This window comes from Amphiprion ocellaris, chromosome 21 (genome assembly GCF_022539595.1).
Source record: "Amphiprion ocellaris isolate individual 3 ecotype Okinawa chromosome 21, ASM2253959v1, whole genome shotgun sequence".
Taxonomy (NCBI): domain Eukaryota; kingdom Metazoa; phylum Chordata; class Actinopteri; family Pomacentridae; genus Amphiprion; species Amphiprion ocellaris.
The window spans coordinates 237,146-264,956 of NC_072786.1; the positions used below are offsets into that span (position 1 = coordinate 237,146).

The 27,811-nt window shown below is 42.4% G+C and overlaps 1 protein-coding gene and 2 non-coding genes across 5 annotated transcripts; all 3 read right to left on the reverse strand.

The window, feature by feature from the left end:
* Positions 1-847: 847 nt before the first annotated feature.
* On the reverse strand, positions 848-24,907 carry pthlha (parathyroid hormone-like hormone a). 3 transcript variants are annotated; one of them, XM_035946417.2, is made up of 5 exons: positions 24,766-24,859; positions 23,738-23,797; positions 6,052-6,156; positions 2,817-3,332; positions 848-1,338 (listed from the first exon to the last, which is right to left on the reverse strand). In XM_035946417.2, the coding sequence occupies exons 3-4, from the start codon at positions 6,150-6,152 to the stop codon at positions 2,840-2,842; spliced, it is 594 nt and encodes a 197-aa protein (XP_035802310.1). In that variant the 5' UTR covers positions 6,153-6,156; positions 23,738-23,797; positions 24,766-24,859; the 3' UTR covers positions 848-1,338; positions 2,817-2,839. The 3 variants fall into 3 exon arrangements, with proteins under 3 accessions (XP_035802310.1, XP_035802312.1, XP_023121980.1); XM_035946419.2 differs by lacking the exon at positions 23,738-23,797 and having other exon boundaries at positions 24,766-24,907; XM_023266212.3 differs by lacking the exons at positions 23,738-23,797; positions 24,766-24,859 and adding an exon at positions 6,235-6,360.
* On the reverse strand, positions 4,073-4,145 carry trnat-ugu (transfer RNA threonine (anticodon UGU)). The gene has a single exon. It is a non-coding gene; the product is annotated as a tRNA-Thr (tRNA).
* Positions 4,582-4,654, reverse strand: trnat-ugu (transfer RNA threonine (anticodon UGU)). Its single transcript has one exon. It is a non-coding gene; the product is annotated as a tRNA-Thr (tRNA).
* Positions 24,908-27,811: the final 2,904 nt, after the last annotated feature.

Below are 27,811 nucleotides of genomic sequence, written 5' to 3' on the forward strand. Positions count from 1 at the left end.
AAAAAATCCCCAGGTTTCTGAAAATTTGCAAAACCTTCAGGAAGAAAATTCCAATAATTCCTTAAAAGTTTCATTTAAAAGTTTTATCTTTAAAAAAAAATCCCCCAAATTTGACAAGAAAATTCTTGTAAATATTTTCAAAAAATGAGTAAAAATCTGCAAAAAAATCCTAAAAATATCTAGATTCCATATATATCAGTAAAATTTCTAATATTTTCTTTAAGAACAATCACATAAAAATCAACATTGTGAATGTTCTTAAACATTTCTTTTTTTCCACCAAAAAATGTTCAAAGATTTCCCAAAAATGTTGAAAATGTGGACATCAGAAGTTTCACTTGTGAAAGTATTTTTTTTCCCCACATTTTCAAACTTTAAAATGGGTCAATTTGACCTGCAGGACGACGCGAGTTAAGATAAATCTGATTTAAAAATATGAAATAAACATTAATGTGGATCAGTTTTAATATTGCAACACTACACTTATATTATTATCATTTAACAATATAGTATTTTCATATTCTGCTGTCTTATATAATGTTAGATTATTTTATTGTATTTTTTGGTTTGCTTTGTATATCAGTTTTAATTAGTTTTAAATGTATTTAATGATCAGAAAGGAAAACAGTTTATTTTTCAGCTGTTTTGAAAAACTGCAAAAATGAACCAACATTAATTAATAATAAGAATAATGACAATAATAAGTAATAATAATAACATCAATAATCACAATATTAGTGATAATAATAATGTACTTTGTAAAGACAGCATGTAGCGTAAGGTTCTTGACCGACATTTCTCTGATGAGAGGAACTGATGTTTGTGAGTATGAATGAACAGATTAATCCAGAGTTAAACTGTAAAAGTTTAATCCGTCAGTACAGAGTTGATCTCAGTGCACGAGTCCAAAACAACAACATGGAGCTGTTTATGTACAAACAGGAAGTGGAGAAGCAGGAAACAGGAAACAGCAGCAGAGGAACCAGACAGTGAGAAGTCTTCATTTCAATCAACCACAAACAACATTAATGGTATATATATTTATATTTATATATCTAAAGTGCATTATGGTACAAAAATATAGAAGGTCAGCAGCACCTCGATACATTTACAAAATAAATACACCATTCAGACAAAATAAATTACCGCAGAACATCTGACATTATAGCATTTAAAAAGGAAAAGCAGGATTCACAAAGATGAAGGTGTTCTGGTCATATTCTGCTATATTTAGAATATTTACACACAATAAATATGTTCCAATTTCTGTCCAAATAATCACCATTACAGACGGCTGTAACAGGAGCATTTAGGAGTCACTCCGAGACGATGGAGGTTCTGCAAGAGAGAAAAAAGGTTCTGTTAGTCTTTAAACTGTTAGAGTCAGTGATCATTAACCACAAGTCACCACTAGAACCTCAACACTAGAACCTCAACACTAGAACCCTGAAACACTAGAACCCTGAAACACTGGAACCCTGAAACACCGGAACCCTGAAACACCGGAACCCTGGAACCCTAAAACACTAGAACCTTGAAACACTAGAACCCTGGAACACTGGAACCCTGGAATCCTGAAACACTGGAACCCTGGAACACTAGAACCCTGAAACATTAGAACCCTGGAACACTAGAACCCTGTGACACTGGAACACTGGAACACTAGAACACTAGAACCCTGGAACACTAGAAACCTGAAACACTGGAACCCTGGAACACTAGAACCCTGGAACACTAGAACTCTGAAACACTAGAACACTAGAACCCTGGAACACTAGAACACAAAGAGAACAAAAGCTTTCTGTTAGTCTTTACCCTGTTTGGTTAACTTCAGTCATCATTAACCATAACTAATTAAACTAACTAGAACCTCAACACTAGAACCTCAACACCAGAACCCTGAAACACTGGAACCCTAAAACACTGGAACCTCAACACTGGAACCCTGGAACACTGGAACCCTGGAACACGAGAACCCTGACACACTGGAACCCTGGAACACTAGAAACTCAACACTGGAACACTAGAAACTCAACACTGGAACCCTGGAATACTAGAACCCTGACACACTGGAACCCTGGAACATTAGAAACTCAACACTGGAACACTGGAACCCTGGAACACTAGAACCCTGACACACTGGAACCCTGGAACACTAGAAACTCAACACTGGAACACTGGAACCCTGGAACTCTAGAACCCTGACACACTGGAACCCTGGAACACTAGAAACTCAACACTGGAACACTGGAACCCTGGAACACTAGAAACTCAACACTGGAACACTGGAACCCTGGAACACTAGAAACTCAATACTGGAACATTGGAACACTGAACACAAGAACCCTGGAACACTACAACCTCAACATTGGAACCCTGGAACCCTGGAACACTAGAAACTCAACACTGGAACACTGGAACCTTGGAACACAACTTTAGAGATGAAACTTCTTCTTCGTTCTGTTTCTTCTGAAGCTGTTGGTTCTAGTTTTACTGATCAGCTGCTGACATCAACAAACAGACGATGGAACTGCCTGTTTGTAGGTTTCAGGTTCTAAAATGTTTAATCCCGAAGAACTCAACCGTAAAAGTTCCTGAACCTTCAGAGAGTTTGAACTTTATGGTTCTAGTTAACTCTAGTCGTTAGTCTAGTAGTTAACTCTAGTCTAAACTGTCCTGAAACATTCTCCTCTGAAACCCTATAGACAGATAGACTATAGATAGATAGATAGACAGACAGACAGACAGACAGACAGATTGATAGATAGACTATAGATAGAGTTTGGTTGCTTCCTGTTTCTCAAGCGTTTCCTCACCTTGGTCAGAGTCTGACGGTGTTTCACTGCAGCGCCCTCTGCAGGCCGAGCAACGACCTCCACTCCAGGTGGATTCCGCTGCCGGCTTCGTCCTCTGGTCTCCATGACAATGACCTGGCCCTCCTCTTCCTCTTCTCTCCTTCCCGCCTCTTCCCAGACCTGCCTTTCTTCTTCTTCTTTCCGGGCGCCTTCAGGACTCCGTCCTTGTACGTCTGCTTGTTGGTTTCCTGCGGCAGGTTGGTTCCTTCCTCCTCCTCCAACCGGTAGCTGATGGGGAGGTTCTTGGTGGCTCCGGGCGGTTTGGAGTGTAGGGTGCTGCCAGTGGTGCTGAGGCCCGGCAGCCCCACGCCGCCGCTCCCTCCCGCTGCTCCTCCGGCCGTGGTTCTGACCGGAAGCTCTCGGATCTCGGCCGTGTGGACTTCGTCTAGGAGCTCCTGCAGCCACATGCGACGCTTGAAGTCCTGCAGCGTCCGGCCTTTGTCGTGCATCAGCTGAGCGTGGGTCACTGAACGCTTTCTGGAAACACCAGAGAACCAGTCAGACTCACAACTAGAACCACATTCTAAACATGCTGAAGGTCAAAGCTGGACCTGAACTTCACACCAAACCTCCCAGATGGTGGAGCTTCTGATCAACATCCATGTTGTACACAAAAGGAAAAGTTTAAAAGCAACCAGTTTACTGAGAATGAACTCTGAAGCTCCTCAACAATAAAAACAGATTTCCTGACCTCGGAATTTTTATGGTTTCAGAAGCTGCTGGTTTTTAATAAAACATGTTTAAACTGATGATTTTTTATTAGTTTCCACGTCTAAATGCAACCGTTATTTATGTGTGAAGTTGATGTGATGGACCAGCAGGGGGCAGCACAGTCCATACAATGACAGCACATCATTTCTCCACACATTAAAGGAACCTGTTTGTGTTTTTCTAGAGTGAATCTGATTTAAAACCTAATGAACATTCCTGAAGGTTTCCTGCTTTAAACCAAACCTTAACTAAGAACCGATGAGAACCAGGAACTTTGGTCCAGAACACTAAAACCAACAAAGCTGCTGAGATCCTGTTGATCATTCAGAGACTCTGGAAGCAAAAAACCTTCAACAGTTCTGGTGGTTTGTGTTCTGCAGCGCCACCCGCAGGTCAAACCAGAACTCTTTCACAGAGCTCCATAGAACAGTGACGGTTCTTTAATTTATGTTTCTTTTCTGCTGAGTTCAGATCAACAGAAGCTCCCCTCAGGATAAAATAAACACAGGCCCCAGCGAGATTTGAACTCGCGACCCCTGGTTTACAAGACCAGTGCTCTAACCCCTGAGCTATGGAGCCAGAACACCTGTGGGCCATGCTCACTGACCCATGACCTCACAACGTACAGAACAGATAGATCAGACTAAGGACATGTGGTTCATTAAAACAGATTCATTAAATCAGACAGTGAGGAACTCAGTGAAACACTGATGAAATAAACATCAGCTGACATTTAGTAGAACTACGTTTAGTAGAACTACACATCTGAATCAGCTGTTGGAAATCAATAAAACCATTTAAAAATAATAAAACAATGATTTAAAAATGATTCCAGGTTCTGACGTGGTTCCCCACATGCTGGCGCTGTCTGCTCAGAAACAGAAAAGGCTGAACCTAAATAAAAACCGTTTAAAGGTTCTTCACAAACTAAAGCAGATTTTTACAGTCAGATCCAGAATTCAAACCAAACTTTATTTAACTCCTTCTTCAACAGCTGACAGGATAAAATAAACTTGGGCCCCAGCAAGATTTGAACTCACGACCCCTGGTTTACAAGGCCAGTGCTCTAACCCCTGAGCTATGGAGCCAGGACGCCTGCAGGCCACGCCCATTCACACCTGGACGACAGAACACCTGACGGACCTCAGTACGGACCAGAACGGAATACTAATTCTTACAATATTACTTATTTTACTATTAATTATTTTAATATTAATAATTTAAAAATTCTATAGGTTCTACTACAGGTTTGTTCTACAGGTTTGTTCTACTACAGGTTTGTACTACAGGTTTGTTCTATGGCAGGTTTGTTCTACAGGTTTGTTCTACTACAGGTTTGTTCTACTGCCCGTTTGTTCTAAAGGTTTGTTCCAAAGGTTTGTTCTACTAAAGGTTTGTTCTAAAGGTTTGTTTTACAGGTTTGTTCTAAAGGTTTGTTGTACTACAGGTTTGTTCTAAAGGTTTGTTCTAAAGGTTTGTTCTACTACAGGTTTGTTCTAGTACAGGTTCTCCAGGTTCTGCTGCTTTGTTTCGGTGTCTGGTTACTCAGAGTTCTTACTGGACAAACATCTGGATCCTGGGAACCGACGCAGAACAACATCCAGGTGTCTGAACACACAAACACTCCGTTTCCCATGATGCCGTGCTGCAGCCCAGACTTTCTGCTGAGCAACAACAAACCAGAACCCCGGAGAACCGCTGTGTTTATCTGCATACAGATGTTTCCTGGATCTCAGGAAGAGCGGCGGCTTTGAAACCAGATCTGGTCCGGTTCTACTTCAATCAGACGACAGAACGGTCCGGCACACAGCAGAACAACTAAAGAACCAACCAAAGTTTGACTTCAGAACTTCACATTTAAACCTCACAGCCTCAGATTTTAACCAGAACTTTGGATTTGGACTCTGGAGCTTCAGGTTTAGAAACTTTAGGTTTCAGTCTGAGCCTCTAACTGGGAGCTGATACTGGTTCATGATGTAAACCAGAGCAGCTGCAGGTTCTGGTTCTGGTTCTGTCACATTTTAGCTGAACAGCATCACATGTCAAATCAGAAAATATTCCTCCATTTTTTTCCAAATGAAACCTCAGTTTAAGTTTCTTCTGATTCTTTAAATGTTGAGAGTTTAAGACGTTCTGGTTGTAAACATCTGGAACTTTCTTCCCTCTCAGATCTACAGACTTTCTGATCAACACCAGAAACTGTTCTTCATAAAATCTAAACCAGACTCAGAACCATCAGGAGCAGCTTTTCGTTCTGTTTTCTGTTCCTCTCAGGTGGCTCCAGGTTCTAAAGAGACCCCAGAACCCTGAACTCAGCAGAACATCTGGAAGAACCTCAAGCTTCATTAAAACCTGATCAAACATCTGAATCTACATTTGTTCTGCTGCAGGTCTGTGTAGTTCTAGTCCAGCATCAGGAGAACCTCAGAGAACATCTCCAGGTGGAACCCTGGAGGTGGACAGGACAGAGAGCAGATCTACTTACATCCTGCTGCTGAGGGCGTCGATGGGCCGACTGCTGACCGGAGAACAGAGCAGGAAAACAGCCAGACACCATCTCTGGAGAACCCAGCCGGAGAACAACATGGTTCTGCAAAGGAACACAAGATGAGCTGAAAACCTCCTTCAGAGTCCCGACATTCCTCCTCAGACCAGCAGAGGAACTCACGTTCTGCCACAAACACAGTTAGTCCTGATCAAAAGTTCTTCAGGGGACAGAATCCAGTAAAACAGGTCCAGGATCAGCACGTTCCTCTAAGAATCCAGGAGGAGAACCGGCCCGGGCTGCTGCTGCAGGTCTCTGAGGAGGTCTGAGCCGAGCTGCAGCAGGTCTGAGGAGGGGGAGGACCTCCAGCACCACGCCTCCATCAGCAGGAGGCCAGTAGGGGGCGCTCTGAGCCCAGCAGCAGAACCCACAACTGGCTTTAACCCTGTAAACCCCAGATCCTGGTCTGGAGAACCAGAACCACATGAAGACCAGACCAGAGAAATAAAATTCATTTACTTTAACCCTCGTGTCGTCAAACTGATCTGTTTTAAAGTTTGAAAATGTGGGAAAAAATATATTTTCACAGGGAAGCTTCTGATGTCCACATTTTCAACATTTTTGGGAAATCTTTGAACATTTTTTGGTGGAAAAAAAGAAATGTTAAAAATGTTTCTTAAGAACATTCAGCAAAAAAAAAAAATTCTGAATGTTCTTAAGAAAATATTAGAAATTTTACTGATATATATGGAACCACTTTAGATATTTTTAGGATTTTTTGGAAGATTTTTACTCATTTTTTGAAAATATTTACAAGAATTTTCTTGCCACATTTGGGGGATTTTTTTAAAAATAAAAATTTTAAGGAATTATTGGAATTTTCTTCCTGAAGGTTTTGCAAATTTTCAGAAATTTGAGGAATTTTTTTTCCTGAATTTTTGGATTTTTTTCAGACTTTTTGGTGCCGCTAAATGAAGACAGCAGGGGGTTAAAATCAGCTGATTCAGTCTGAATGTTTTCATTCTTTCCTCCTGAACTCAGATTCTGTTCAAATAAATGATTTAAAGGTTCTGAACAACAACCCGTCCAGATATTACTGTATTTTACTGCATTTTTTCTATGTTTACTATATCTTTCACTGTATTGTTAAAATAAATGCACTATTTTTACTGTATTTTTACTATATTTTTACTACGTTTTATGAGATTTTTGCTGTATTTTAATATATTTTACTGTATTTTTGCAATATTTTTTCTAGATTTTTTTATAAATTTTTACTGTATTATATTACACCACCGTTCAAAAGTTTGGGGTCACTTAGAAATGTCGTTATTACTGAAAGAAAATCTGTTTTTTTCCAATGTAGCTACCATGAAATGTATGATAAATCCAGTGTAGACATTGTTAATGTGGTAAATGACTATTGTAGCTGGAAACAGCTGATTTTTAATGGAATATCTCCATAGAGGTACAGAGGAACATTTCCAGCAACCATCACTCCTGTGTTCTAATGCTACATTGTGTTAGCTAATGGTGTTGAAAGGCTCATTGATGATTAGAAAACCCTTGTGCAGTTATGTTAGCACATGGAGAAAAGTGGGAGTTTATCTGTTTGACCTCAGACTGTTGAACAGTAGTTTATATTTCTGTTAATATAAAATATGAATAATTCCAGGATGCAGCATTTGAACAGTTTCGGGAAATCTTTGACTTTCCTGAATCTGATTTTTTATTTATTTTTTTTTTTTACATATTTTATTTATAATTTCTGTTTTCAGACAATTACAACACAATCAAAGAACACCCAACAGTTGCCAGTACAAAAGAAAAGAAAAAACAAAACAAAAATTAGATTAAAAAATAATCTTCATATGGAAATGTACGTAAACACACATATAAAACATGTAAAGGTAAATACAGAGTTGATCAGTCCAGGCCATGCTAAGGAGAAGTAGGGATCCGCTACGAAGCCGCGAGACCCGCGTGACTGCAGGAACTGGAGGGGCAAGGGAGAATAAAGTCCACATAAATCCGGGCAGTGTAATCACACATCAGGCACGATGTTTGCGACAAAAGAATCAGAACTGAGGCATAGGATTGTCTTTTCTAATACGTGCAATGAAAGGTCCCCAGATCTTAAAAACATAGACTGGGCACCTGCCAGGGTATAACGAACTTCTTCGAGATATATACATGAAACCATATCGTTTAGCCATCTGTTAACACAAGGGGGAGAGGATGACTTCCACTCCCGCAGGATGACCCGTTTTGCCACAACCAGACCAAGTGCAAAGGCTTTCTGAAATGCTTTAGGAAAAGTCAAAATCTGTTCAGAACAGCCAAGTATCACAGAAAGACTGTTAGGGAGGAGTTGCCTGTTATATATCTCGCTATAAAAATGGAAAATACTGTCCCAGAAAATCCTGAGCTTAGGGCAGGCCCAAAAGAGGTGGCCAAGCGTCCCATCAGCAGACTTGCATCTATCACAGGTGGGAGATACAGTGGGAAATATACTATTCAGTTTGGTCTTAGAAAAGTGAAGGCGGTGAATGACTTTAAACTGAATGAGTTGGAGTCTAGCATTGATGGAGCAATGCTTCACCCTGCCCAAAGCAATCGACCACAGCTCATCTGAGATGTCTTCACCAATGTCATTAATCCAAGCTTCTTTAATATGAGAGGAGGGGGCTTCAGGGCGAAAAACATCAACAAAATGGGAAATCAAATGCTTTGAAGTAGGGGACCCAGTCAGAAGTACATAGAAGTTGTGTTGATTGGGCATAGATTCGAATTGATGAAATGTCTGTCTGACAAAGTCTCTAATTTGGAAGTATCAAAATAAATGACTAGAGGGGAGATCAAATCTGGCTTGTAATTGTGTAAATGATGCAAAGTGATTATTAACATAAAGATCTGCGATAATGGACAAGCCCCTGTCTGCCCAGCCTGTAAACACTCTGTCCAGCAAGCCAGGTTTAAAACCCAGATTTTGACATATTGGAGTATAGATGGAGGGATCCTTGAGACCCAGCACACCCCTAATTTGTTTAAGAATCCTGTATGCATTGCGTAAAACAAAATTATCTTTGAACAATCTGACAGACAAATTTAAATTGGAAAATAAAATGGCTGGCAGAGAGGCTCCAGTAAGAGACAGAGCAACGTAGGATTCAATTTCAGGCCAGCGGGGGCAAAGGGAGCCCTCCTGCCCGGACAGCACCGACGTATAGTTCCAGAAGACCCAGGCTCTAGCATTACAGGCCCAGTAGTAATGTCGGAGGACCGGTAGGCCGAGGCCACCATCAAATGTGGGTTTCTGCAAATGTAATTTGGAGATGCGAGGAGGCTTGTCAGCCCAGATAAAGGCAAAGATGATGGAATCTATCTGCTTAAAGAAAGCGGCTGTGAGAAATATAGGAACATTTAAGAATATATGGAGAAATTTGGGGAGTACTACCATTTTAATAATATTAACACGACCGATTAGAGAAATGGGGAGGAGTTTCCATTTATCTATCATTGCCTTAAGCTTATCAATCATAGTGGAATAATTTAATTTAAACAGAAGCTTAGGATTCCTGGAGATGTTAATCCCTAAATATTTGAAGTGATCAGTGGTGGTTTTGAAGGGTAGATGATTAAGGAATCCAGAATCAAGGCCGTCAGACAGGGGCATAAATATGCTTTTGTCCCAGTTAATAGAGAATCCAGAGAGTTGGCCAAATTTTTCAATGAGGTCCAGAAGAGGGGGGAGAGACGTCCTTACATCCGACAAAGTCAGGACCACATCATCCGCGTACAAGCCAACAGTGGATTCGGTTGCGCCACAGCTAATTCCAGTAATTAAGGGACTGGCTCTGATGGAGATAGCCAGGGGTTCAAGGGCGAGGGCGAAGAGCATAGGGGAAAGGCAGCATCCCTGTCTGGTGCCGCGATGTAACAGAAAGGGGACAGAGCAATCCCGGTTAGTCAATACTGAGGATTTAGGGCAGGTGTAGAACATTTTTAAAAGTGCCACAAATTTAGGACCGAAACCAAATTTAGCAAGAGTGGCAAACATATATCTCCACTCGATCTGATCGAACGCCTGCTGTGCATCCAAAGAGATGACAGCAGAGTTAGGTGGGTTAGTCGAGTACATAATGTTCAACAAACGCCGAGTGTTAGAGAAGGAGAATCTGTCTGGGATAAAACCCGTTTGATCAGGATGGATCAATGAGCCAATGTATTTATTTAGCCGATTTGTGAGAACTTTTGCAATAATCTTTTGATCACTATTTAGCAAACTTAAGGGGCGGTAGGATGAAACATCGGTTTTATCTCTGTCCTTCTTTAAAAGAAGACAGATATGAGCATCGTAGAGGGAATCAGGGAAGATGCCAGATTCTATAGAATGAATTAGCATACGGTGTAAAAGAGGAGCAACAGTGTCTATATGGGCTTTGTAAAATTCTATAGCAAAACCATCAGGGCCACAGGCCTTACAGTTAGGGAAAGTGCGAATTGCAATTTTAATTTCCTCGAGCGTGATGTCAGAGTCCAGATCGTGCATAGCTGCTTCACTAAGAGATGGAATGTTGAAAGAATGGAGGAAATCCCCAATAGTTGCGTCGGTAACTGTAGATTTAGAGGTGTATAACTGTCTGTAAAAGTCAAGGAATCTGTCATTAATTCGTTTGGGATTGGTTATCAGCGTCCCAGTTGTGGCAGAGATTTTATGTATTGCCCTGTCCGATTGAATACCCTTCAACTGCCTTGCGAGTAGTCTGTCAGGTTTGTCACCCAGCTCAAAATGTTTTTGTTTGAGTTTGCGGATGTATTTCCCTACCTGCTCTCCAAGAATACGACTGTACTCAAATTTAATCGACAGCATCTCATTAAGAGTGTCCCCAGAGTTATCTGTGCGATAGGATTCCTCTAGCACAGACAACTTAGCCTCAATGTTAGCCAAATGGCTGATCCTGGCCCTTTTTGCTGATGCCTGAAATGAAATGATGTGGCCCCTAAGTACGGCCTTAAAGGACTCCCAAAGGACTGAGTCTGAGACAGCACCGTTATCATTAAAAGAAAGGAAATCCGCTATTTTTGATGATATGTACTGATAAAAGGAATTATCTGAATTTAGGGAAGGGTTGAATTTCCAGTTGTAACGTGGTGTGTTTAGGTCGAAATTAATATCCATTGTAAGGGGAGCATGATCAGATATTAAAATACTATGGTATGTCGAACTAGTTGTACTGGAAATCAATCTAGAATCGATCAGAAAATAATCGATCCTGGAGAAGGTGCCGTGCACAGGGGAGAAGAAGGAGTACTGTCTATCGAGAGGGTGCTGGAGCCTCCAGATGTCAGCCAGGTTCAGCGAATTTACAAGGTTATTAATAACTGGGACAGATTTTAGCGATGGGGCAGTTTTAAGAGAAGACCTGTCCAGCTGAGGATCGAGATAGCTGTTAAAATCCCCACCGATAATAATGTTATAGCTGTTATAATCAGCGAGCAGATCGAAAACTTTACAGAAAAAGTCTGGACAGTCAAAATTCGGGGCATAAATGTTAAGGAGAGCGAGTGGTGTTGCATTAATAGATCCAGTGACCAGTAAGTATCTCCCACCTGGGTCCGTGACCACAGAATTAAACACAAACGGGACAGTTTTGCGGATGAGGATGGCCACCCCCCTAGCCCTTGAGGTAAAAGTGGACTGATACACCTGGGAAACCCACACAGATCTTAAACGTCTCTGTTCAGTTGGCTGGATGTGAGTCTCCTGCAAAAAGACAACATCAGATGACAAACCCTTTAAATGAGCAAATACTTTACCCCTTTTAAGTGCTTTCCCAAGGCCCCTACAGTTCCAAGTGGTGAAAGTGATGTGACTCATCCCTGATCCCAGCAGAATAAGATCCTGTATTTATGCATCTTGCACAAAAGGAGTAAGGACTGATATATCACTGGCAGTGAACTGGCAACAAACATACACACACAGAAAAATAAACACCCCAAAAAAACAAGCCGCAAAAAAAGAACAGTGCGGCAGATCCTTATAGCTGGCATGGGGGCCGCTGGGTAACAGAGCACGCAAATATAGAACTAGGAGAGGAAAAGAAACAAAAAACAACCACAACTAAACCAGCAGCCCCGACTGCACCTCCAAAGTGCAGAAATTGTACAAGTACAATATTACAAAGTTAGCTGCACCAAAATGTGCTTAGCAAAAAAGCGATAGCCGTACGTAAAGGGTGGAGTGGTATACCAGGCAGGCCAGCAAAAGAAAAGGAGGAACAATTACTGGACCAAGACAGCTCCACCTACCTGCTCCACCACTACCAGTAAAAGAGTAGTGAAAAGTGAAATATTAGGAAGTCAAGCTCACTTTGAATGCATGTATCCATATACATCATAAGCATACATAGTGTATTAAACACACATTCTGCAGTGTCGTGACATTATCATGGTCCGGCAAATGTCATCAGTCAACTTGTCTTAGTCAGTGAGTCAGCAAACCGTTCAGCTTCAGCAGGAGAGGTGAAGGTGCTCACCGTATTGTTGTGAGTTATTTGAAGCTTGGCTGGAAACCGTAGAGAACACTTGGCACCAGCGTCGATCAGTCGCTTCCTCACGGCATTGAAAGCCTGCCGCTGGGCCGCGACCTCGGCGGTGTAATCAGGAAATATGTAGACTCTCTCTCCGTGGTAGGTCAGTGGAGCCATCTGCCTGCTGAGCCGAAAGATGTTGACGAGGACGCCTTCATTATGGACCCTGGCGATGATGACCCGCGGCCGCTCGTTAGAATGCGGTTTGGGTTTCAGGCTGCGGTGGGCTCGATCGATCTTGACGGGCTTAGAGAAGTTGTCCTGGCCAAGCAGCTCAGGGATCAAACGTGAAACAAACTCGCTGGGGCGGGCACCCTCTGCCCCCTCTCTAACACCCACGATGCGAATGTTGAGCCTGCGGGAGCGACCCTCCAGTTCATTCACCTTAGCTTTGAGTAGGCCATTGGCATCCCGCAGATCCTTGCACGTAGCTTCCAAAGTGGTGATGCGGGTGTCGACGGAGAAAAGGGCCCCGTCCATGTCATTCAGACGTTGCTCGGCCTCACGGTGCCCCTTTTGGAGTGCAGAGAGACACGATTCAATGGAGTCAAGGCGTCCCTCCATTGACTTCTTTAAGTCCTCCACGAGTGAAGTAACTTTAGCCACCTCAGTGCCCTGCTTTGCAATGGCGGCAAGTATAGCGTCGTTGCTAGCGGGTTCCTTGTTTACTGGAGAAGACGCCTTAGAAGCCTCGTCTTTCCGTGGCATGTTGTAAAACTATAACTGAGGACTCACTGGGCCACTTACACGTCAAAGGAACAAAGAAACATGAACCAGTGCAGTAGGTAAACGGCAAAAATGGAGGTAACAGGACGGAGCTCCGGCGAGGCACGTCTACTCCATTACTGCGCACGAGCGCCCCCCTTTCCTGAATCTGATTTTTGCTCCAAACTGAGACTCTGTTGTGGTTCTAAAGTTCTTCTGAACAATGAAACAACAATGAACCTTTATGGAACAACGAGGAACGTCCCCGCAACATTTCCTGACTTCACCAGGAGCTCCGACTGGGATCCAAACTCTGATTGACACGTGTTGAAATCCCAGAATGTTTTCCAGCTGTGGGTCTCAGTTAGAAGCAGAACCTCAGAGTTGATCTGAGGAGAACGTTTAGAACCTCGTTGATGGAACACATTCAGGAACTTTGGGTTTTTGGAATAATCAGAGTGTGAATGATTCCTCTGAAGATACTCCTGGTTTATTTCAGAAACACATTTAGAACACCAGCAGACTGAAGCTGACCAGTAGAAAGTCCAGATGTTGTTCTGAAGCTCTGGAAGAACCTCATATGTAGAACCGATGGAGCTGCTGCTTCAGAACTGCTTAGATTCAAGAAAATGACGACGGAAAAGAGTGAAGCAGCAACACTTTCACAGCTTTAATACTCTGATAATTCACTAAAACAACCAGTGGAGAGATGGAAGCTAACGCTAATATTACCCCTTTAAAATAATAATAATAATACTAATACTAATAATACTAATACTAATAATAATAATAATAATAATAATAATAATAATAATAATAATAACGATGTTTAACAGCAGCAGGTCAGCTGGTTCCAGTAGAACAGGAAGACTGATGCCAGGAAGTGCTTGTTTTTAGGAATAAACTTTGTGTGGCCCATCGCTAGCCCATTGCTAGCCCACCATTGGCCCACTGTTAGCCCACCGTTGGCCCACCGCTAGCATACCATTAGCCCACCATTGGCCCACCGTTAGCCCACCGTTGGCCCATCGTTGGCCCACTGCTAGCCCACCATTGGCTCACAGCTAGCCCATCGCTAGCCCACCGCTAGCCCACCATTAGCCCACCGTTAGCCCACCGTTAGCCCACCGCTAGCCCACCATTAGCTCACTGTGTACTAAAGAATGTTTAGCTAATGCTAGCTAACGGCCTCCCAGGGCTCAGACTGCAGACAGACGTCTATCAGGCTGGTTCTGATCATCTCCAGGTTCTGGTTCTGATCATCTCCAGGTTCTGGAGGCTGTGGACGGATGAAGGTCTGAAAAGGAACCCCGGTGAGGCTCTATTGGAGGAACCCTGATGATGCAACAGAACCTCTTCCATTCATTAGCCATAAATTGATCCACTGTTCTGTATAAAAACACAGAGAACCACGGGAGCCGTTTATCTAAATTAGTCCAGTTCGCCACTTTATGAGCTCCTCTGGTTGGACCGGGTTCAGGAACAGTGAGTCCAGCAGAACAGAAGCAGGAGAACGTGGTGGAACCTGGAGGTAAAGAGTTTCCTGGCAGCGAGCAGCTCAGAGTCCAGCCAGAAAAACTGTTTTACATCCAGAGAACTACTGCAGAACAAACGGCTTTAATCTACAGCACAAAGATCTGCTGTTCCACAACCAGTCGTGGTCTGAAGGTTCCGATGGAGGTTCTATAGATAGATAGATAGACTTTATTGTCCCCAAGGGGATATTCGTAGTCACAGGCACTGTCAGGTACATTAAAAAAAAAAAAAAAAATACACAAATCATAAACAGTTAGACACAGGACAGTAGGACAACAGACATGCTGGTGAGAGATGGATGGGAGACACACTACAGGTGATTAAGAGCAGCAATGGCGGAGGTGACAAAGCTTTTGCTGCACCCATTTCCACCTAAGAGTCCTGTACCTCCAGCCAGAGGGCAGTAGGGAGAAGTGGCTGTGGAGGGGATGGTCCGGGTCCCTGCTGACTGTCCGAGTCATGCGTGTCACAGCTCTATTGTTGAGGCTGGAGAGGTCCTTGGTGGGCAGATTAATAATTTTGGATGCTATATGTGTGATCTTAGTGAGTCTATTTCTGTTGGAGATGGAGAGCATGTTGAAGTAGCAGGGAGAGCAGTATAAGAGGATGGGTTGTATGATGCTGGTGTACAATAGTAAAAGGAGGTGTGGGGTGACAGAGAGGGCACAGAGCTTACGGAGGATGTGGAGTCTGTTGGGAGCGTTTATGGATGTCAGAAACATGGTGTTCAAAGCTAAGTTTATTGTCAAGTGTGAGTCCGAGGTATTTGAAATGATGAACACGTTCTATGGTTTTGCCATGGATGGTAGTAGGAGCCAGGTCTGGGGTGCTTGAGTGGGTGTGGATGAGTAGCTCCTTGGTTTTGGCCACATTCAGTTCCAGCTAGTTCTCTGAGCACCTGCTGGTGAAGTGGGTGACAGACTGTTGGTAGGCAGTGATGGAGTTATTACCTGTGAGCAGTATGAGAATGGCAGTGTCATCAGAGTATTTGAAATATGTGGTGATGGGTGAGGTGCTGGTGCAGTCATTTGTATAGAGGGTGTAGAAGAAGGGGCTGAGCATACACCCCTGGGGGGCGCCGGTGTTGGTGATTAAGGTGGATGAGATTACTGGGCCCACTCTGACGGCCTGTGGTCTGTTGCTGAGGAAATTATGGATCCAGCGGATGAGAAGAGGGGACAGGTTTAGGAGCTGGAGTTTTTTGATCAACTGGTGTCATTGTATTGTGTTGAAAGCTGAACTGAAGTCAATGAACAGGATGGATGCAAAGGTTCCAGGTGATTCCAGGTGTTGTAGAAGTGGATGAAGGAGACATGCTACTGCGTCCTCCATTCCCCTCCTGGCCCTGTAGGCAAATTGATATGGATCCAACAGAGGTCTGACTGTTGGAAGGATGGAATGGAGATTAGCCTTTCCAGGCACTTCATTATGATGGAAGTAAGTGCGATGGGACGGTAGTGGTTTGGCTCAGATGGGCGAGGCTTTTTGGGAACCGGAATAATTGTGGAGGTTTTCCAGACTGTTGGAATGTGTGCTGATCTGGGAGAGTCCCAGAAGATGGAGTGGAGGATGGGTGACAGCTCCATAGCACACAATTTCAGCACCTTGGCTGGGATGCTGTCTGGACCCGGTGCTTTGCCCACTTTACACCATCTCAGTTGCCGGTGTACATCCTCCACTGTGAATGGAGGATGGGAAGGAGCGTCTGGGGGCAGGGCACTGAGCAGCAGTGATCGTGGGTGTCGAAGCATGTGTAGAATGAGTTCAGAGAGTTGGCAAAAGTAGCGGGGTCGGTTGTTATATGGTGCCCAGTGCTAGATGTTTGACCAGTGAGGACCTTAATTTTCTGGTCAGCTTGCTTAGTGTTCATGCTGCTGAAATCATGCTCGAGCCTGTCTTTGTATTTGAGTTTGGCCTTAATTACGTCATTTTTAATTTGTCTGTTTAGTGTAGTGACAGTATTCCAGTCCCCACATTGGAAAGCTTTAAGCTTTTCTTTCATGCTGCTTTTAATGTGAGATGTGATCCAGGGTTTGGAATTTGGGTATTTCTTTATTGTTCTTGTAAGGATGGCGGATGCAACACAGAATTTAATGTAATCTGTGATTACTGAGACCCTGTGTTCTAGGTCTCCTTGAAAAAAACCTCCCAGTCTGTGCACGCTAAGGAGCCCTGCAGCTTTGCAATAGCATCCTCCGACCAGATGGTGGCGCTGTGGATTTGTGGCTTAGCGTATTTCAGTTCGGATTTGTAATGTGGAAGCAAAACAACAACGTTGTGGTCAGAGAAGCTTAGTGGAGGATGTGCCTGAGCGGTGAACGCATCATAAATGTTCCCATAACATAAATCCAGGGTGTTCTGCTTCCTCGTAGGAATATCCACATTCTGGTACAACAATGGCATGACACAGTCCAGTTTACAGTTGTTAAAGTCACCCATAATGAGCAGCGGGGCATCGGGATACTTAGCCATCATACAGCTAGCATTCTCGGCTAGTAGCTCCGCCGCTGCCCGAGTGTTAGCACTGGTGGGAATGTAAACACAGCTGATCACCACACATGGGAATTCCCTTGGAAGATAATATGGCCGTCGGGACACAGTCAACAGCTCTACATCAGGAGTGCAGACTGTGCAGTGGGTTTTGATGTTTGCACACTATCGCTTATTAACGAAGATGCAGACCCCACCACCCTTGTTCTTTCCGGACTCGCTACTCCTGTCAGCCCATTAGAGGGTGAAGTGATCCAGACTGACCTCCAAGTCCGGGATGGTTCCGTCCAGCCAGGTTTCTGTCAGGACAATGACACAGACGTCTCTGAAGGTCCGTTCCAGTTGGCATTTGGCATGCAGCAGATCCATTTAGTTATGGAGGGAGCAGACATTAGCCAGCAGGATGGATGGCAGAGGGGGTCTGAAGGGACGTTTCCTCAGCCTGGTACACACCCCACCTCTCCTAACCCTTTTTCTTGGTCGCAGTTCTGGAGGTAGATTGAATGTCGGCTGCTGGAGGCACACGGAGGAAGAGCGGAGTTGGAGGAGCTCATCTCGGCTGTAGGTAAGTGGAGCATAGCCACTAATCCCTGGTTGTAAGGCCCAGCAGTTGTCCAGAAGCCACAAAGTTAACAATAAGAAAGCAATGATCTTGCTCAGATCCAACATTTTCACAGGAAACACAGCGACACGGAGATGTGACGAGACGGTGTGACAGGCTGTGTCGTCGCAGCAGAGCATGCGCCGTTCCAGTGGTTCTGATCCTGAAGACACTAATGAGATATAGAACTGATGGGTTTTATCTCTTTATCTTCTGCAGCTTTGTCTATGGTTCTATGTTGTTCTGGTTCCACCTGTGAGAACTCTACTGATCATCTCCATCTTAGAACACCGACAGAACCATCAGAACCAACAGAACCAAAGAAACCAACAGAACCAACAGAACTGATAGAACCATCAGAACCATGATGCAGGCCATCTGTCGGTTCTTCGGCTGACTTCCACCACATCATCTCAATAATTTGTTGGTTCTCCATTAGAGAACGTTCCTTCGCTCATTAGACGTGATTATGGTTTGAGCTGCCAGAAAACCGGATCAGAACTGTGGTTCTGGGCTGATTAAGGTCTGTGGGTTCCCTCATTAAACACAGACCTGGAGGAACGTAAATGACTCAGGATGTTTATTCTGAAGGAACTCGCTTATGACACCTGGAACAGGAAGTACATGTTTGGTTCCAGGAAGTCAAGGAACGTTCACACCTGGAGGCTAATGGTTAACGGCTAACGGGAAACATTCTGGGAATATTAAACTCCTGAAAATAAGAAACTGACTTTAAGATATGAGCCGACATTCGATCACTGGATAACAGCTGTTAGTTCATAGCTGTTAGCTAACAGCATCCGGCTAACGGGAAATACAGTAACACGCACCAGGAGACACAAGCTAAAGGCTAAAAGCTAACGGAAAACATCTGGATGGAACCCAAAGTAAACAAAGCACTGAACATATTTTAATTCAATTCAATTCAATTCAATTTTATTTATATAGCGCCAATTACAGTCAAATTGTCTCAAGATGCTTTACAGAACCCATATGCCTGAACCCCAGAGCAGCCCTAAGGAGACAGTGGCAGGAAAACACCCTTTTAACAGGGAAAAAAACCTCGAGCAGAACCCGGCTCTAATGTGGGGGGAACCATCTGCTGCTGGCCGGACGGGTTGAGAGGGACAGAAGAGGTAGAAAGGTAGAGATAGAGGGATGGAGGTAGAGGGGAAGAGGTAGAGAGGTAGAGGTAGAGGGGAAGAGGCAGAGGTAGAGGTAGAGATAGAGAGGTGGGGGGTGGGACACAAGGACCATAAAACACAGCCACACATCTGAAGCATCCAGCTCTGGGATCAGGGACACTCGGAGAAAGGACACAGAAAGAAACAGAGTGAATGTAATGCAATAATGGTATATATAGTAAATACATAGGTAGATAGAGAAGGGCTCAGTGCATCCAGAGAGGTTCCCCAGCAGTCTAGGCCTATAGCAGCAGAACTAGGGGCAAACTAAAGGGACGTCAAGAGGGGAAGTCAGTTTTGCAAATGAAAACACCAGCTCACCCCGTCAGGGTCCCCCAGTCAGCCCTAACTATAAGCTTTGTCAAAAAGGAAGGTTTTAAGCCTGGTCTTAAAAATAGAGAGGGTGTCTGCCTCCTGAACCCAAACTGGGAGCTGGTTCCACAGGAGAGGTGCCTGATAACTGAAGGCTCTGCCTCCCATTCTACTTTTAGAGATTCTAGGAACAACAAGTAAGCCTGCAGTCTGAGAGCGAAGAGTTCTGCTAGGATAATATGGTACTATCAGGTCTTTAAGATATGATGGAGATTGGTTGTTAAGAGCTTTATATGTCAGAAGAAGGATTTTGAATTATATTCTAGATTTAACAGGAAGCCAATGAAGAGAAACCAATATAGGAGAAATATGATCTCTCTTGCTAACTCCCGTCAGTACTCTGGCTGCAGCATTTTGGATCAGCTGTAGATATTTCAGAGAGCTATTGGGACAACCTGATAATAAGGAATTACAGTAGTCAAGCCTAGAAGTAACAAATGCATGGACTAGTTTTTCTGCATCACTCTGAGACAGGATGTTCCTGATTTTCACAATATTTCTCAGGTGCAAAAAGGAAGTCCTACAGATTTGTTTTATGTGTGAGTTAAAGGACATGTCCTGGTCAAAGATAACACCAAGGTTCCTCACAGTAGTACTGGAGGCCAATGTAATGCCATCCAGAGTAACTATATGCTTTGAAAGCAATTCTCTAAGATGTTTGGGGCCAAATACAATGACTTCAGTCTTGTCTGAATTTAGTAGTAAGAAATTATAGGTCATCCAGGTCTTTATGTCCTTAAGACAATCTTGCAGTCTAGCTAGCTGATTAGTTTCATTTGGCTTCATAGATAAATACAATTGAGTGTCGTCAGCGTAACAATGGAAATTAATACAGTGCTTCCTAATAATATTGCCTAAGGGAAGCATGTATAATGTGAACAGTATTGGTCCTAAGACAGAACCCTGAGGAACTCCATGATTAACCCTAGTATGCTCAGAAGAGTCATTGTTGACATGCACAAACTGGAACCTGTCTGATAAGTAGGATTTAAACCAGTCCAGTGCTGTCCCTTTAATGCCAATACAATGTTCTAGTCGCTGTAATAAAAGTTTGTGGTCAATTGTATCGAATGCTGCACTAAGGTCCAATAAAATAAGTATAGAGACCAGTCCATTATCTGATGCTATGAGAAGGTCATTAGTAACTTTCACCAGAGCTGTTTCTGTGCTATGATGCACTCTGAAGCCTGACTGAAACTCTTCAAACAAGCTATTCCTTTGTAAATGTTTACATCATTGATTTGCAACTGTTCTTTCCAGAATTTTGGAGAGAAATGGGAGGTTGGAAATTGGTCTATAGTCGGCTAAAACATCTGGATCTAGAGAGGGCTTTTTAAGTAAAGGTTTGATTACAGCAACCTTAAAAGCCTGTGGTACATAACCTGTTACTAGAGAGAGATTAATCAGATCCAACATTGAGGAATTAATTAAAGGTAAAGCCTCCTTGAACAGTCTAGTTGGGATAGGATCTAAAAGACATGTCGATGGTTTGGATGTAGAAACTATTGAAATGAGTTCAGAGAGATGTATGGGAGTGAAAAATTCTAAATATCCATCTGGTCTTACAGCCAATTCTAAAGCATCTGTACTCGATGATACATCTGTGACATTTGTAGGAAGGGCCAGATGAATTTTTTCTCTGATCGTAATAATTTTATTTGTAAAGAAGCTCATGAAGTCGTTACTGCTCAAAGCTAAAGGAATACAAGGTTCAACAGAGCTCTGACTCTTTGTCAGCCTGGCTACAGTGCTGAAGAGAAACCTGGGGTTGTTCTTGTTTTCCTCTATTAAAGATGAATAATATGTTGTCCTGGCATTACGAAGAGCTTTTTTATAAATTACTAGACTATTTTTCCAAGCAACATAAACTTCCTCTAAATTAGTGGAATACCACTTCCTTCCCAGCTTTCGGGACGCCTGCTTTAAAGTCCACAGCTGGGAATTATACCAAGGAGCAGGTCCTCTCTGAGATAGAACTTTCTTTTTTACAGGTGCAACACTATCAAGTGTTGTATGCAGTGAGGCTGCAGCATTATTAACAATATAATCCACTTCTGTGGGGGTAAAATTATAATATTTCCCTTCCATTATATCAGTAAGTGGTGCTGGACTAAATAGAGAGGGTATTATTTCCTTAAATTTAGTCACTGAATTGTGAGACAGACATCTACTGTAATGATATTTATTCTTAACTCCTATACAATCTATTGTTGTAAATTGAAATGTTCTCATAAAATGGTCAGAAAGAAGAGGGTTCTGGGGAAATACTGTTAACTGTTTGATTTCTATGCCATAAGTCAGAACGAGGTCAAGGGTGTGATTAAAACTATGAGTTGGTTTATTTGCATGTTGAGAAAACCCAATTGAGTCTAATATTGAATTAAAAGCAATTGTAAGGCTGTCACTGTCCACGTCAACATGAATGTTAAAGTCACCCACAATAATGACTTTATCTGAGCTGAGCACTAAATCAGATAAAAAGTCTGAGAACTGAGATAAAAACTCAGAGTAAGGAGCAGGAGGACGATATACAACAACAAATAAAACTGGTTTCTGAGCTTTTAAATCTGGATGAGAGAGACTGAGAGTAAGATTTTCAAATGAACTGTAACTAGGTTTAGGTCTCTGGTTCATTTTTAAGCTAGAGAGGTAAATTGCTGCCACTCCTCCTCCTCGGCCTGTGATTGGAGGAACATGACAGTTAGTATGACTAGTAGGAGTTGATTCATTTAGATTAACATATTCTTCCTGCTGCAACCAGGTTTCAGTCAAACAGAACAAATCAATCTGGTTATCAGTTATCAAATCATTTACTAACAGAGATTTAGACGAGAGAGATCTAATATTTAACAGACCACATTTAATTGTCCTGTTTCTTCACTCAGTTGAAATAGTGGTATTCATTTTTATTAGATTTTTATGGTTACTATGTCTTTTGTTTATATTTGAATTGTTTAATTTATTGAATTTTGGTGGTCGGGGGACAGACACAGTCTCAATAAAGCTAACTGAATTACTGGAGGGTGACAGTTGGGAGGAAACTGCAGAGAGGTGTGGAAGACTACAACTCTGCATCCTGGTCTGAACTCTGGGTTGTCATGCTTTAGGAGTTCTAATAAAATCAGCCATATTTCTAGAAATGAGAGCTGCACCAGCCAAAGTGGGATGGATGCCGTCTCTCCTAATCAGACCAGGTTTTCCCCAGAAAGAGCTCCAATTGTCTATAAAGCCAACGTCGTTTGCAGTACACCACGAAGACAACCAGCAGCGAAACGATGCCATACGGCTAAACATATCATCGCTGGTCAGATCAGGCAGGGGTCCAGAGAAAACTACGGAGTCCGACATGGTTTTGGCAAAGTTACACACCGATGCCACACTAATTTTGGTGACCTCCGATTGGCGTAACCGGGTGTCATTACCGCCGACATGAATAACAATCTTACTGTATTTACGATTATCTTTAGCCAGCAGTTTCAAATTTGCTTCTATGTCGCCCGCTCTGGCTCCTGGGAGGCCTTTTACTATGGTTGCTGGTGTCGCTACCTTCACGTTTCTGACTATGGAGCTGCCAATGATCAGAGTTGGTTTCTCAGCGGGTGTGTCGTTGAGTGGGGAAAAACGATTAGAAACGTGAAGCGGTTTGTGGTGTGCCGGGACAGCGGGCTTGAGTTTAGGACTACGGTTCCTACGAACTGTCACCCAGCTACCCTGACTTCCCGGCTGCTAGGGAGCTGCTAGAGGACGGCTAGCAGAAGCTACACTAGCAGCTATGCTATTGCGGTCCGCACCGGCTAAGGGGGCCTGGCTAACAGCTAGCGAGGTGTTTTCCGTGGTGCGGAGCCGCGCCTCCAATTCAGAGAGCCTCGCCTCCAAAACTACAAAGAGACTGCATTTATTACAGGTATCATTATCACTAAAGGAGGCAGAGGAGTAACTAAACATGTGACACACTGAGCAGGAAAGAGGAGAGGAAGAGGGAGAAGCCATGCTAACTGCTAAGTGCTAGGCTAGCGGACAGAGATAACAGGTTAACTTAGAATTAAGTGCTGAGAGGGTGCGTGAAGAAAACGAGTGTATGTTACGATTCAAATATTACCGCTACACACAGATTTAATGAATATCAAATTAGATGGAGTGGATAAGCTACAACAGTCACAGAACACAACACAGCGCTACAACAGGAAGTGACGCAATACGCTCACCGTAACGTCAGACGTCAGCAGGGAAATCCTCACAATTCTCAGTCTCAGAAGATTATCGCTCTGTCCAAACAGCATTCAGCATTAAGTGGAAAACATCCAGTAGGACAAAAAAACACGTTTAAATCCAGAACACAAGCTAACAGCTAGCAGCTAACACCAACACTTACAGACACAGCTACCAAACTTAAAATATCTAAAACATGTTCATAAATGTAAACAAACTCAGAAGTTCATTCATATTTGATCTTTTTTTTCGTAATTTAAACAGTTTTGATGGTTAATAATGGATTCTTTCTCATTTAAGTAAAAACTGGTTCAGGAGCAAAGATAGTTCTGCTATTTTGGGATATTTTTGAATAATGAAAAAAAAATTAGAGTGAAATGAGATCATAAAGTCCCACAGAACCAACAATAATAATAAAGTCCCATAGAACCAATAATAATAATAATAAAGCCCCATAGAACCAACAATAATAACAATAAAGTCCCATAGAACCAACAATAATAATAAAATCTCATAGAACCAACAATAATAAAGTCTCATAGAACCAACAATAAAAATAAAGTCTCATAGAACCAACAATAATAACAAAGTCCCATAGAACCAACAATAATAATAAAGTCTCATAGAACCAACAATAAAAATAATAATAAAGTTCAGTAGAACCAATAATAACAATAATAATAATAATAATAATAATAATAATAATAATAATAATAATAAAGACTGAAGCATCTCTAGGTAAATCATCTCTAGGCAGCTTTAGTTCCTAAAACTACAAAGTGGAACCAGCAGATTCTAGTTTAGATGGTTCTAGTTTAGATGGTTCAAGTCGGGTTAGTTCAGATTTAGATGGTTCTATGTGGGTCTGGTTCTGGATCTGGGTTCTTACAGACGTCTGGTTCTTACCTTTAGATGTTCTCTGGCTACGTGAACTTTAGGAGGTTTTCTTTTCAGAACTAATCTGCAGGTAAAACCTTTCATCCAAACACTGAATGGTTCTAAGTTCTCTGCAGGTTCTGCTCACCTGAGTCTGTTTCTGGTTTGTTCTGAAGGAAATGATTCCAGTGAAGAAGCTAGATTCCTCTTCTTGTCATGAACGTTGCTCCTGTGAGGAGCTGCCGGAGTGTTTCTGCTGGAGAACGTCTGAGGAGCCTTAAGTAAGGTCAGAGCCTCCTGCTGACATCACAGCCTCATCAGGAATCATCTGGATGGACTGGTCCTCCTCCTACCTCCTCAGCGTCATGTCTCATCGGTCTCTTAGTGGTTTCTGTGGCTCTTTTACTGTCCTTTACTGTCAGTTTGGGTGTTTTTTTCTGCAGCTTCCTGAAGCCCAGAATGAAAACAGTCGAAGTTTCAGTGTCTCTGTTTGTGTCTCTGGAGTTCTACTGCGTTAATGAAGACCTCCTGGAGGGAAACACCTCCAGAACATGCTGCTGGTGGTCTGGTTGCTCACGCCTCCCTGCCTGCGTAGCATCCAGCTGATCTCCAACAACAGCACACTTTCCAGCCGAGCCTCTGGTCTGAGGTTCTCTATGTTTAGTCGAGGTTTGAGGTTAGAGCGTCGGTCAGAAGCGCCTCCTGAGATCAGCTGGTAGCTCCTGGAGCTCAGACATGAGAAGTTCAGATGATTCATCAGAGACACATCTAGAAAACACAAAAGTAATAAAAATATTCCAAACATCTGCAGCTTCCAGCCTCTTAACCCTCCTGTTGTCTTCATTTATGGGCACCAAAAAATATCGTTTCCTTCTCTGAAAAAAAATCCAAAAATTCAGCAAAAAAAAAATTCCCCAAATTTCTGAAAATTTGCAAGACCTTCAGGAAGAAAATTCCAATAATTCCTTAAACATTTTCCTTAAAAGTTTTATTTTAAAAAATCCCCCAAATTTGGCAAGAAAACTCTTCTAAATATTTTCAAAAAATGAGCAAAAATCTTCCAAAAAATCCTAAAAATATCTAAAGTGATTACATATATATCAGTAAAACTTCTAACATTTTCTTTAAGAACATTCATATAAAAATCAATCAAAATCCAGTGAAATTCGCTGGATTTTGGTTCATTTTCTTGTGAATGTTCTTAAGAAACATTTTTAACATTTCTTTTTTCCACCAAAAAATGTTCAAAGATTTCCTAAAAATGTTGAAAATGAGGACATCAGAAGTTTCACTGTGAAAATTTTTTTTCCCACATTTTCAAACTTTAAAATGGGTCAGTTTGACCTGCAGGACAACAGCAGCGTTCAAGGAGAGGATCAGCTGTTTTCTTTGTCAGATACTGTAAATGAAAATGTTTTGATCCAACATCAGCAGAAATCTGGACTTTACTGATGTTCTACAGCCTGTTTAAAGACTGAAGGTAATTAACTGTCTTCATTTACCTCCGTCCAGGATCTGTTTCATTAATTAACACTCTAACGGTTATAATCAGCTGCAGACTGGAGCTCTGTTTGGTTGATTTAACGTTTCTGTTGTTCTGTTATTCAAACGTTCTTTCATTAACTGTTCTGCAAATCAACATGTAGAAATTAAAGGAGCAAATCCATCTCCTAGCAGTGACATCTTACAGAGAAAACAAGACTGAAGTAAAGCACTCTGCATGTTTTATTTTCCAGGGAGTAAAAATTTTCCTCTGAACTGCAAAACTGGCTGAAAATTAATAAAAATCCACAAAAAGAATCTAAAGAGGCGTCCTGCTTGTTATCAAACATAAGTATCAGATCAACCCAAACCCTGTGATCATTTTTCAGTGTTTTATTTGCATTTAATCCATAAAAAATATTTTTAAAAAGTTAGAATTGAATTGATGTGTGGCGATATTCTGTTTTATCTTCATGAACCTTAATATTAGAATATTACAATACCGTCTGCTGGGGAAAGATCTAGATCTGGAGGAAAAACCACGTTCAACCAGAGTTTCAATGTCTCAATGTTCTACGTTCTGGTCCAGATGTTAGTCCATGTGAGTGCATGTTAGTCCCTCCCATTGAAACCCTCCTGCTGATTAATTCCATCTCTGGTCTGAAAAAGTGAAACTGCTGCAACAAAACTCCAAAGAACTGAAACCAAAGTTGTGTTTCTGATATTTCTGTCATTTCTGATGACTAGCTGTGTTTTAGGTCCTCAGAGGATTATGGGATGTCCTGATGCTGGTGGCCTCCAGAGAAAGGCCGATCCACCCTGGGAACCAACTGTTGGAGCCTCTAGATGGAGGTCCAGGTCTAGAAGAACTTCAACACCAGACTGAGGAGCAGCCTCTTCTCCAGAGCTGGAAACTCTGAACATTGTCACTGGAAACGCTTCAGACGAGAAGAACTGAACCTGAACTTGAACCTCAACCCGAACCCGAACCTAAACCTGGACCTGGACCTGGACCTGGACCTGGACCTGGACCTGGACCTGAACCTGAACCCGAACCCGAACCTAAACCTGGACCTGAACCTGAACCCGAACCCGAACCCGGACCCGAACCTGAAACTGGACCTGGACCTGGACCTGGACCTGAACCTGAACTTGAACCCGGACCCGAACTGCTGTAACCCACTGCTGCATTTATGTTTGATTACTTTACCTTGGTGACTTGATCGTTGACTTGATGACCTGATGAGCCTGTGCTGATTGAAGGTCCCTCCATGTGGATCTTCATGAACACCAGAGTCTCCCTGAACTCTGCTTCCTGATCAGCAGCTGATGTATCAATAACTCTGATCAACAGATCACCAGTGATGCTCCTCAGACTTTCAGGACTTCTGTTAAATGAAGGTTCAGTAAAAACTCACATTTAACGTCAACTTATCTTCATCCATTAAATATTTGATAAATGATTTAAAACATTTATGGTCCAGAAATTAGAAATGAACCCATTTAAAATGAAAATCCTTAAGTTTTAACATCATTAATATTCTGATGTCTGATAAAAACTTCTAGAACGTCTGTAACCCATTAATCAAACCTCCTGACTTTCCACCAATGTTCTGCTGCTGAGGAGAGTTTAAACTGAAGATTTAAACCTTTTGGTAATAAATGAAATAAATATTATCAGTGTGATCACATGAATGTTTTCTTCCTAACAT

What these genes read in the sequence shown, in the direction of transcription:
- pthlha (XM_035946419.2), bottom strand. Translation starts at nt 6,152, where the DNA reads ATGTTGTTCTCCGGCTGGGTTCTCCAGAGATGGTGTCTGGCTGTTTTC. An exon ending in GACGCCCTCAGCAGCAGGAT is followed by an intron (nt 3,333 to 6,051) that starts GTAAGTAGATCT and finishes TGGTGTTTCCAG; the next exon opens with AAAGCGTTCAGTGACCCACG.